The following is a 12909-nucleotide window of genomic DNA, read 5'->3' as shown; positions in this document are numbered from 1 at the left end:
TGGGGAAAAGCTGTTCTGTGACCCAGCTGTGGTTCCCCCATCTTTGGCAGGAACCGTGGCCATCTTGCCGCCATCCCATCACTAGGAGGATCCACGTAGAGGAAAGCAGGGTAGCCAGGTTGGGGGCATTGAGGGTTCTGATGATTTCTGGAGTTATGGGGCACCCTCTAGCAAGCCCCCCCTCCCCCAGGACCAGAATGGCTCTCAACCATTACTGAGTGCCTCAAGCAGGCTCTAGCAGAGGGCTTCCCTCAGATAAAGGGGGGGGGGGGGTGACTCCTGTGCATGCTCAGGCCCCTGACATTTGGGTGCTCAATGGGACCTCGACCCATAGTATGACATGGATGTGGAGGCTCAGCAAGGCTTTGGACTGAATTGTATCACAGCCTCCATCCACCTGGCTCGCTGGTGGAAGGTGTTTGGAGACTGGATGACACAAGGTTTGGAAGGTTCTCCAAAGAGGATTTCTCACCAGATATCAGTCCCCAGTCAGTCACTTATTTTGCCACAAGAAGCTCAGTCAGCTAATCGATTTAGTGACTGACACTCTCTGGATCCCCTCATCCTCACAAGTGGAGCTCTCAGATGGGGACTTCATACTGGAGGGTCTCAAGAGGCCACCTAAGGCCTTTCTGTTCCTTAGGGCCCCTATCACAGATGCTCCTGGTGGAGTGGGAGGCCCCCGTAGGGGATCCTCTGGGGCACTAAACTTTTGGGTAGAATGCATTTATTTATGTAAAAGTATTTATAACCTGCGGCTATCCACAGCTGTAGGCAGGGTACAAAAATGTACTTAAAAATGCTAAAAACAAATTTTATATTCAAGAGAAAACATTCATATCTCTTTCCTGCTTCCTAAAAGTAAGAAATTAACATTTTGATTTCTGGTGATGAATTATTCTATTCATATAGAGCATGTTCTATTCCTGGTCACAACTAGACAGAATTTAGCAGCAGGCAATTGTAACCTCATTGGACTGCCAGAGTGTAAGGTCCTAGTAGGCATATAAGATCTCAGGGATGCTGTGAAATAATGAGGAGCTTTACCAGACAAAATTTTAAAAACAAGATAAACCATCTTTAAATTTAACGTGCCAGAATACTGTTAACCAGTCCACAGGTGTAAGCACAAAACGTATATATTTATACTTTAACCTTTATTGGAGACAACATTCTGGGCTTTAGGTACCTTTGGTCTAATCCAGCAGGGCACTTGTGGTGTTCTTATGTGCTTCACTCTCAGGTGATATCTAGATGAAGATTGCTTCTCTTATAAGTCCATATAAACTCAAAACCAGGACACTGATTGGAAGAAGAGGTTTCATTTCTAATCTGCTCCACAGCCAGTAGGGAATACTCGCAACAAAAACGCTGGTCTACTATTTTAACGTTTTGCATTTATAGCTATTATATCAAGATCTTTATAAAGGGCCGTTCAAATTTTTGTCTTATTTAGCTTGTAATGTTTCAGGTTTTATGCTTTATAAACACCTGCTCATGAAAGTATTTAGTTATTGTCTACATACCTGAGTTTCTAACATTTTTTAATGTGATTCATCCATGTGCATACTCTTGACAGCTTTTTTTGTGCCTGTAATTTTAGCTCATAGTAATAAGTAGAGGATAATGCATTTGGTATACCGTCTTTGTGGCCCATTTTACTAAGCTGCGGTGAAAGAGGCCCTGTGCTAGCAGTGGCAGCCATTTTTGCTTCACGCTAGGCCCCTTTTGCTGTGGGCCAGGCCCCTTTAACTGCAGCAGGTGAAAATAACCAAAAATGAAATGACTGTGCGGTAAGTTCATACTTGCCACACAGCCATTTCAGGCGGGAGCATTTACCACCACCCATTGAGGTGGCGAAAAGCGCTCTCTCGCTAACCCAGTGGTAACCGGGCAGCATGCGATACTTCCCAATTACCGCCGGGTAACCTCCTGCGGAAATATTTTTTCAATACTTCTGCTAGCACCGGAAAATGGCATACTACTGCCAGCACCCACGTTGGTAGTTCCGGGTTGCCGCGCGGCTACCATTTGGTAAAAGGGCCCCTTTGTGTGGTGTAACCAAAGCAGTTTAGAAAGTTATGTCCTGTTTCCCATTATAAATAGCATCATTTTTATAAGTAAAAGTTTCTCCTCCTCCTCTTTGGTGGCATTGCCAATGCTATATATTCAGGAAGAACAGAACAAGGTGGAGGAGCCAGTTCATTTGGAGTGATGGCTTTTAAGTAGGAGAGACTGCAGCTCAGAACACATTTGTAAAGGGAAAGCATGCTACCCACAGCTAACAGAAAGACAGTGACAAAGTTGAAAGGTCAATTTATTTGCACAAATTTGTTTTCATCCTTGAACAGATATTAAATGGTGTGTATTTCTAAGTTAGTTATTAATTGTTGAAAAGCTTTTTATACTATTTTAACACTGTAATATTTTTTTTGTATTATTTTTAGGTCAGAGTAAGCAAAGAACAAGACCATATTCTTATTATGCCAAGAGGACTGTCCTTTAATGAAGCTTCAGCATCTAACTTGGTATGCTTTTACTTGCTAAGTAGTATGTGTGTTGGCAGATACCAGACTATTTGGTCTGCCCAGTTGCACCTGCTTGCTTCATATCCTTACCACCACAATCTACATTAAGATAATCTTACATCTGTCAGTCATTCCAGTTTGATCACCTGTATGCAATTGTTCCTTGTTATGGACAAGCAGCCTTGTGGTTAGAACAGCAGATAGAACCAGGGAAAACAGGGTTAAAAACCACCTACACCTTGTAACTGTGGCTAAGTTGCTTCATCTTCTTGTCTCAGGTATACTTAGTAAGTCCACCTGGATACAGAAGTAACTTGTGTACTTACCTGTACCTCACCTTGAGCTTGGATTTGGAAAAGGCGTGTCATTAAATCCATAAACAATGGAACCTGAAGGAAGGTAGAGCAAGATGCTTAACCACAAATGCTTGGATAGTTCTGTATACAATCAAACTTTTATTTAAATAGAGATACACCAACTAGATAAAACGTCTTAAAAAAAAAAAAAGACATCAATGCTAGCCGACCCGGGACATCCCAACTGCGCTATCTGAAAGTCTCATCTCAGAGTCCCATTGGTCTCGTATTTGTGAATGCCAGATGCTAGGTTGCGTAGATCCAGGGCCTACACTTCCAGTAATTGCAACAAAGGTTGCTGCTGTTGCGCCTGTTGTTCCAAGGGCCTGGCAAACCAGAGGTTCATTGCCTCTTGTTGGACCTTCATCTGCTCCATGACCCACTTCATGAAAGCTTCTGATGCAGTCTTCCTACAAAAATTGGAAAACAAATAATACCAAGTGCTGCTCCTAAAACTTCAGGTGTGCCCTCCCCTTTTGGTTGCTAGGCCCTACCCATCCCTTCTTTGAACCCCTGCATTATATCCTCAACCTATATCCCCAGGGTACCTTACCAATGGTACAGGTGTGCCTGCGCTCTGCAAGAATCCTTGGGCTGTTCAGCACTGCGTGTGATCTCGACGATCCCATCACTGCCACCACTTGTCATGTACCACCCCCCCAAAGGTGTGGGCCAAGTGTCTGACTCGCTGCACTTCCCACCCGAAGGTGTGGGCCGAATATCTCAATCAAAACCGTAATCCAAAAAAGTGGTCCATCCATGATCCTCCACAGCAATTAATAGTCCAGGTCAGCAGTCCTCGATTCCATCCGGCAGAAGGCTGCCTCTCACCTTTTGCAAGGGAGAGAATGGTCGCCAACTCTTCAGATCCACCAGCCACAAGGTCCTGACTTGGCTGTCCCCTTAAGCTCATTGTGAGTTTACAACTCCATCCCAGTCTATCCCCCTGTTTGCCCTACAGTCCTGGGAAGAACAGATCTTTCCCCTTTGAGCCTAACAGGGGTCCTTTCCTCCCTTCTTTGGTCCAGTTTATAAGGAATACAGTTTATCCTCCTATGCAGATCATATGTAAATAGTTGGTCACTGGGTACCTATCACTTGTTCCCAGGACTCAGGGAATTATGTCACTAGCTCCCAGAAGGCTAGCCCCCCACCCTCACCCCAGTCACCTCCCTAATAGCTTCCCTGATGGCTACTTCCTCCCACGCAGGGATCCCATTTCTTCTCATTAAGGGTGGACTACAGGATTAACCTCAGACCCAAGTGGTTGTCTTATACGGTCTAACTCTGGTACTGTTGCCGGGCTGGGGATCCTCACCTCTCTGTGACGGGACGTACGCCCCGTCACAGTAGATCTCTGATATGGCCTCTTATCTTATCCCTTTAGCAATATCATAACAGTTATACAACCTGAATGTGGATAAGGCACCAGATGATCAGTAGTAGGCAGAAGATCCCCAGACGAGTCTGAACAGAGCAGTGCAGAGTGGGTGGCTGGTATAAAATCTGAATGATGGCAGTTAAGGTCAAATGGAAAACCCAACTACTTTCCTTTGGTTTCCAGCATATCTTTATACAGTTCTGGTGGAGGTCAAGGTCCTTGAAGCTGGCAATCTCCTCCCCATGTTCTGGATCATCTGACCCAGAGAATTATTGCAGTCATGAAGCATCAGCAAACTGCAACTCTTGAGGTCTCTGCTCCTTATGGTCTAATCATATGAATCTTAAGCCTGCTTTTATTAACATGTTATTGCACAGGCTCAAAATTGTCTATCAAACATCTTCTTTGTTTTAGATGTTATGATTTGAAGAATCACAATATTGTCCCATTTACCATCTTTCTGGAAGGTCGACTTGACCATGAGTCATTGTTTCAATAAAGGGAAAGGGAAATGAGACTTGATATACTGCCTTTCTGAGGTTTTTGCAACTACATTCAAAGCGGTTTACATATATTCAGGTACTTATTTTGTACTAGGGGCAATGGAGGGTTAAGTGACTTCCCAGAGTCACAAGGAGCTGCAGTGGGAATTGAACTCAGTTCCCCAGGATCAAAGTCCACTGCACTAACCACTAGGCTACTCCACCCCTCCATACGCAGCTGCCCATATATGACATCAGCCAAGGTGGCAGGGGCCTTCCTGCAGACCTTGGCAACATCTTGCCCAAGTCATGTTGATCTTACACCAGGGGCAGGCTGACAGCGATCTGGGTACCTGCCCCCCACCACCACCACCACAACTGCTGCCACCTCCTACACACTACAGTCCGCCGAGTTTTACTGGGCCCTTCCTGATCTATCTTTAGGGGCCCTGGTGGTTTAGTGGCTTCTTCGGGGGCAGGATAGAACCCCACTCTTTCCTGTCCACTACCGCTATGCTGCCCAGTGCTGCCATGTTTCCAAATGGGTGCTGAAACTTCCCGCGGTAGTCTCATGGGTCTCAACAGTCTTATGAGACTGCCGCAGGGAGACCCAGCAGCCATTTTTAAAACTCAGCAGCAGTGGGCAGAAAAGAGTTATGTTCTTTCCAGCCCCCACAGAGCCCACTAGACCACCAGGGCTCTTCAAGGTAGGACTGGGGAGGGCCCACTGAGGCTCAGGGGGGGCTTTAGTGTGCAGCGGGAATAGGAGCATCTCGGCCCCCTAGAGCCTCGGGTACCCAAACTTACACTACCATGTCTATAGTCTTCCGTTCAATCTTGCAAGAAAGTTTCATTAGTCAGACTGAATTGTAGTGCCATATATTATAATACTATAGACTAGTGCTATGTAGGGGGTGTTATACATTGAGATAGGCAAATTGCCTCTCTGCTTCACTATTTGGAGGAGGACAGCTGACAGCATGCTTTGGGAAGAGAGATTATTAACTTTGCAGTTGATTAGCAGAGGCACCTTAATGAACTCATTTATTAAAGGGGGGGAACATCTTAGTCCATTTCTAAAAGAGCTACTGCTAATCTGGCAGGGGATTCCACCCCCAAGTTTCACTGGGGACAAATTTGGAAGTGTGGGAAAGGAGAAGCGAGAAAGATCTTAGGTGCTGGCTCCTAAGATTTTGGAATGACTTTTAGATTTAATGAAAATTTGTTGAGGCCTGCTTGTTTTTTTTCTGTTAACTTGTCAAACCTCACACTATGTTTTCTATATATGTTTTCATTTGTTGAACTGGGTTTTTTTAGCCCAGCAATTTTTTTCCTCTCTTTGGCATCTAGCTCAGTTTGAACCTGCCAGTATTATGACAACAGCTAACACTGTGAGCCTTCATTCTCTAGTATCCTGTGGGGGGGGGGGGGGGGGGGGGGGGGGGGGGGTTTCTCATTTTTAATTTACTGCCATATCATCATGTAGTCCACTCATTTTAGCAGCATTCCTCAAACAAGGATCGCACACCTTGGTAGTTCAGTCCGCATGCATCTTGAGTTTGGCTTCAGATGTCATTGTTGCATAATAGACTCCTTCGACTTCTACACCCTCATTCTGCAACATCCCAAGCCATGGTTGACTCGGAGCAGAAGTGGACTCAAATTGACTGCCCCCATCATATTGTCTACTCACTTGTCCTTTAGATTGTAAGCTCTTTGAGCAGGGCCTGTCCTTTTATGTTAAATTGTACAGCGCTGCGTAACCCTAGTAGCGCTTTAGAAATGTTAAGTAGTAGTAGTAGTGGACTCGTACATTAAACTCAGGCCCTCTGCGCTTTTTGTTTTTAAATCATTTTGTACCATTTTGCTCAGTCTTGTTCAATCAAGACCCAGCTTTATTTATGGATTTTTCACTTTTATCTTAATTGCTTTGTTCAATATAATTGAAGGAGGAGTGGCCTAGTGGTTAGGGTGGTGGACTCTGGTCCTGAGGAACTGAGTTGGATTCCCACTTCAGACACAGGCAGCTCCTTGTGACTCTGGGCAAGTCACTTAACCCTCCATTGCCCCATGTAAGCCGCATTGAGCCTGCCATGAGTGGGGAAAGCGCGGGGTACAAATGTAACAAAAATAAAATAGATACTATTGGAGATTCTACATGGAATGTTGCTACTATTGGAGATTCTACATGGAATGTTGCTACTATATGAGATTCTGTTGCTACTATTGGAGATTCTACATGGAATGTTGCTATTCCACTAGCAACATTCCATGTAGAAGGCTGCGCAGGCTTCTGTTTCTGTGAGTCTGACGTCCTGCACATACGTGCAGGACGTCAGACTCACAGAAGCAGAAGCCTGCGCGGCCACATTGGTGATCTGCAAGGGCCGACTTCTACATGGAATGTTGCTAGTGGAATAGCAACATTCCATGTAGAATCTCAAATAGTAGCAACAGTGGAGGAGTGGCCTAGTGGTTAGGGTGGTGGACTTTGGTCCTGGGGAACTGAGTTCGATTCCCACTTCAGGCACAGGCAGCTCCTTGTGACTCTGGGCAAGTCACCTAACCCTCCATTGCCCCATATAAGCCGCATTGAGCCTGCCATGAGTGGGGAAAGCGTGGGGTACAAATGTAACAAAAAAATATATATTTATATATATAATTTTCATTTGCTTATTGTATGTTCTTTGTTGTGTCTTTTCAGGTAAAAGTTAACATACTTGGAGAAGTGGTGGAACAGGGAACTACCAATCTGATAATTGACCATTCAGGATTCAGTCCTCATGCTGCCATCTACTCCATGCGCCCTGATGTTCGTTGTGTGATACACATACACACTCCTGCTACTGCGGCTGTGAGTTTATGGGGGGGTTAATGCTATCAAAATGGTGTAGTGAAAAATGTTCTGCAGTCTCCCACAGGGGATGGCTTAGTATAAAAGAAACGTGTCTTCTGCTTACAAAAAAAATTAAGTTTTTTTTTTTTTTTTTTTTGGGGGGGGGGGGGGGGGGGCAAGTATGAGGGCAACTTATAACAAAGCGAGTGTTATTGTTTTAAAATAAGGCGTCACTGGTGAGTGTTAGTGGTTCAAAAACAGCATTACAAAGCAATAATGCAACTGGGCATGCCACTTCAGCCCAAAAAAAGGGGAAAAAAAGTACAATTATAACATATTTATGAAAGTGGAAAATTAATAAACTAAAACATTAGTGTTGTATCTTTTTTTCCTTTCTTGTACTTAAGTGGTATGTCCAATTGCCTCTTACTGAGAACAAAAAATTACTTCTTGACCAGCATGTAAATGCTTTTCAAATTGGACCTCAACCCATGGTTAAGAGCATGACAGAAAGAAGAGGGTAAAGATTTTGTTTATTTTAAAATTTAATCCCCACTTTAAAAAAAAAAAATAAGCAGATCCCACCAGCCATTTTTATGATTATTTGTGAACATCTCTGAAAAAAAGTGACTAAAATCACCAGAAACAAAAAATGAGGTTTTAATGAATTCTTTTAGAGCAAACAATTTGTAATACAACAGTCCAAACACCATCCTTTATGTAGAAAAATAAACAAAAAGTTAACATGAGTTCAAACACGTAACTCTCTGACTGTGGATTATTGGGCCCTCAATGTCAGTTACTGTCCATAGGAGGAAACTTCTCCCTCTGTGAGCTCCTGGAATTCTTCAGGTTGCCATGGTCTTCATTAAATTAGCTCTTCAGGAAGCCCACACCTTAGTTTATTACACCAGTTTACTTTTATTATACTATAGAAGGAAAGTGGTGCATGTCCCACCTCACCCCCAATCTGGAAGAACTCTTAGGGCTTGAATGTGCTGGCAGGGCAAGGATTAAGGCCCAGATGCATCAACCAAACGTAAAAAAAGCAAAATCGTTAAAGCCATTACCGAATTAAAAAAACGACCAATGCTCCAAAAAAACAAGTCGCACAAGTTCGGTGCAGTATTGTAAAGAATGATGCACTAATCCCCGTCGGTAATCGGCTCGTAAAGCATGCGCAGAGCAGCCAAGCGTTATGTTGGCTGCTCTGCACATGCCAGAAACGTAAGGAAAAAAAAGAAAACACAAACACGTGGCTCCCCACTTTCCCCTGCATGTCTCAACAAACATTAAAGGATCGGGAGGGGGCAAAGGCGCTCATCAGCAGCGTCCTGTATGGATGGCCTTGCCTTGCCCCCCCACACTGCTCCCCGCTGCTCCGTTTGTGAAATAAAAGCTTTTAAAAATGAAACCTTTGCAGTTGCTGGGCTCCCCCCTCCCTTCCTGTCTCTCTCTTCTTCAGTCGGCAATGCTCCGCCTCCTGCCCTCATCCACGAAATGGGGGGGGGGCGGGGCACGGAGGTGGAGGAGGGCAGGAGGCGGAGCATTGCCGACTGAAGAAGAGAGAGACAGGAAGGGAGGGGGAGCCCAGCAACTGCAAAGGTTTCATTTTTAAAAGCTTTTATTTCACAAATGGAGCAGCGGGGACTTCGGGGGGGGGGGGGGGGGCCAGGCCGTCCATACAGGACGCTGCTGATGAGCGCCTTTGCCCCCTCCCGATCCTTTTTTAATTTAGTTTCCTTTTTTATTTTAGGCACAGGGAAGCAGGGAGCCACTTTTCTTTTAAAACATGCCAGCAATTTGGTTTTTCATCGTGCAGGGGGCAGTGGGGAGATGACAGCTCAGGCTTTAACGACAGGTCTGAGCTGACGTTAAATTTCTGGCGGTAAGTGAATCGTTGCTATGTCGGTATGGTTAGTGCATTCCGAATTGTGCATCTGGGCCTAAGTACTGCCTGATGGAGGCTGCAACTTTTTTAAAGGAGAAATCCTGAGAAGATAATTTATACTACTAATTTATGCCTATATTACTTCAGTTCTGTAAGTGTTATTTTAGAGAAGTGTGGTAGTATTCAGTTAGTGGCATTTCTCTTCATACTGCAGAAGATCATTTGAGTCATATTAGGATTGAGGGAAATATTCTTTTTCTCTATCCTAGAGTTTTGCGCCATATTGGGGTTTTTTTGTGTTCCTTTGAATTTTCTAAAATGAGAATAACCAGTTACTATTAACACTGAAGGTTTTACTTCAGCAAGGAGAGAAAATGAAGCAAATGTTTATGATCTTTCTTGCGTTTAACCAGGGTTTTGTTCTGAATCTCTAATAAATAGAAATAAAACAAAGAAAAGAAAATAATTCTAGTTCTGAATCTCTGAAACAGGTTTCTTCCATGAAGTGTGGCATCCTTCCAATCTCTCAGGAGGCGCTCATTTTGGGTGATGTTGCATATTACAGTTACCAAGGGTCTCTTGAAGAACAGGAGGAAAGAATTCAGCTACAGAAAGTTCTGGGACCAAGCTGCAAGGTATTTAGATTTTATTTTTCAATAGATAACTTGGATTTATCTGCAAATGCATCTTTAATTTATTTAATTTCTCTCAATAGAAAATTTGTTCTTGCTCCTCACCCAAACGCTTCTCCCTATTCCACTCGGATAATTTAATGATTAATAAGAAAAGTGGTGGTGATGGAGATGTAAGGTTGATCAGTAAAATAAATAAATGCATACATAATACAAAAAAGAGTGAATGGGTTAATTTAAAATAATGCAAGGAAAAAAAAACAAAATTAGTTTAATCTCTGCATCGGGGTGAAAGCTCATTTTGGGCCTCTTTTACTAAACTACACTAGCGATTCCAACGCGGCAAGTGCAAGGCAGCCTATCCAAACAGAATGGGCCATGTTGCATTTGCCGCGCCGGGAATCACTAGCGCGGTTTAGTAAAAGAGGCCCTTTATTTTTGACAAAAAGGCAAGAAACTATAAGATAGGACAACAGAACACTAAAACTACAGAGATCTATTATGTTATCAGACAGCAAATGGAACGTGAACAAGTGAGACCAAATTTCCAATTGAAGGGCTTCTTTCCAAAATAGTCTATATATATTTTAAATATCTATTGATCTTGTTTGAGATAGTATTGTCTATTTTATTGCATATGTTTTGACTTTGTACCCCGCCTAGAATGGTTTGATAGTGCAGGTAATAAATATTTAAATAAATAATTTGAAAAACCTTCTCAGTGCATATCAGTTGCATTGGACTCGGAAGATTTTGGAAATAAGCTCTTCAGTTGTCAACTGTACAACTAGTGGTGTTAGGGATAAATTTACCAGGCAGCACTTGCATTCTAGAATAGATAAAAACATACTAAAGGTATTGAAGGGTAATATTTATATTCATTTCAAATTGTTGTGTCCACAAGTAAAATAAAAACAGGCCCAATATTCAAAACTAAGCTGCTACTTAGATGACTAGTTCTTACTGAGGCTGCTGGTCAGTGATTTTCAATGGTGATACCTGAATAATGCTGCTGAAAATACCCAACTTTAAAATACCTTTTGAGAAGTATGAACTCCCCCTAAAATCACAGGTCAGGAATCTTGGGATACTTCTAGACTCATCACTCACTCTGATCCCACAAATTCAAACAACCTTCAAAAATTGTTTCTATCGCCTATGGCAGCTACGGAATCTCTGTGCCATGATAACATCACGACTAGACTACGTAGAGCCCTGTACACGGCCAAACCAAAAAGAGTTTGTATCAGCTCCAACTAATTCAGAATGCTGCATCAGGACTGATAGAAGGCTACAAGTGGCTTGACCACATCATGCCCTTCCTGCAAAAGCTACACTGGCTACCAGTACCTTACAGGGCTAAATTTAAAACTCTGTGTTTGATTTTCAAGGCCCTCAGACAAAACGGGCAAGAGTACTTAAAGAGTGTTAACCCTTTACACACATTTAAGACCTCTAAGGTCCTTTCAAGAATCATCACTTTCTCTACCCTCATCAAAAGAAATTGTACAATGTTATACTTGCCAGCGAGCCTTCTCGGAAGTAGCCCCCACGCTCTGGAATTTACTCCCTGAGGGGCCATGTATAACTCGAGACTACCTCTACTTCAGGAAGCAGGTCTCCCAGGCCTTTAATATGTAGGGTGACTGACTATACACCCATTCTGCACCTGGACTAGCTTGCTACACATACTATAATCAGTTCCTTATCTCTTGCTTACAAAGAACTTGCCTTGATTTTAGCTAACCATCAAATTATCCCACCTGACTCTGTACCATGCATCTTGTTCCCTTCATATATCTGCTCTTGGTACCTCACCCATATGTTAAGCCGCATTGTAGAAAATCTTTAGTATCATATCTGTTAGTTAAATTTTCTAATGCATTCTTATTAGGTGTATCATTGTATTAGTTCTCTGGTATTTGAATTTCAGTGCTGTTAAATGTGTATATTTTTATACTGTTTCACAGTAGTTCTATTATTAGGTTTCAATTTACTTTTTTCAAGTTTACCTCATTTATTGTATTTATGTTCTGGGTTATTTTACTGTTGTGAATGCTGTTAACAGAATTGTAAGTTTTATGTTAAACTTTACCTGCTGTACACCGACTTGGGTAAATCTCTTCATAAAGGCAGTTAATAAATCCCAATGTTAATTAAATAAAATCAATGCTAACCGCATTTTAATAATAATAACAAAGAAGTTTATAGCCTACTCAGGCCTTGCAGTTCAGAGCGCTTAACAAAAAAACTAGAAGCTGGTCAAATCCAGGAATTACAATAATAACACAATAATAATTTATTATTTTTTAACTCAACTGTTAAATTACGAGGAAGTTAAAACATACTTCCTAAACAGAGAAGTTTTAACGTTTCAACAAAATTCCCCTTATGAAGCAGCAGACTAATTATAGGTGAAATGTCTTTACCAAGTCTTGAAGCCTGAAAAGCCAAAAGGTACTCAAAATATTTTCTTTTTTTACACCTTTAGTTGATGGAAATTTTTTTTTTTTAATCATTCCCTTTCCTGTATTTCTTCTTACAATCCACTATCTTAAAATGGCCATGAAAATAGGAAAGAATCAAACCATATAAAATTTTATATTTAAAAAAATGACACTTTAAATAAAATCCTCGCCTCCACAGGTAGCCAACAGTATCAATATAATACTGGGACAGCCTATCTGATTTTTTTCAGAGAAAAAAAAATCAAACGAAGCTATATTTTGAATAGTTTGGATCCTTTTTTGTAGATACTTCATACAGCCCAAATAAGCAATATTACAGCAGTCTAACAGACTCA

General features: G+C 42.2%; 1 protein-coding gene across 5 annotated transcripts in view; it reads left to right on the top strand.

The window, feature by feature from the left end:
• The window catches only part of ADD3 (adducin 3), a 202164-nt gene that overhangs the window by 131551 nt on the left and 57704 nt on the right, over nucleotides 1-12909 (top strand). For all 5 annotated transcript variants that reach the window (XM_030202774.1, XM_030202771.1, XM_030202772.1 and 2 more), the window contains 3 exons: nucleotides 2448-2528; nucleotides 7452-7601; nucleotides 9966-10109. In XM_030202774.1, coding sequence (XP_030058634.1) covers nucleotides 2448-2528; nucleotides 7452-7601; nucleotides 9966-10109 — 375 coding nt within the window. The remainder of the gene's footprint in view (nucleotides 1-2447; nucleotides 2529-7451; nucleotides 7602-9965; nucleotides 10110-12909) is intronic.

Source organism: Microcaecilia unicolor, chromosome 5 (genome assembly GCF_901765095.1).
Source record: "Microcaecilia unicolor chromosome 5, aMicUni1.1, whole genome shotgun sequence".
Classification (NCBI taxonomy): Eukaryota; Metazoa; Chordata; class Amphibia; order Gymnophiona; family Siphonopidae; genus Microcaecilia; species Microcaecilia unicolor.
Note: the sequence above shows the minus strand (reverse complement) of the source record. Positions and strands in the feature narration are given on the sequence as shown.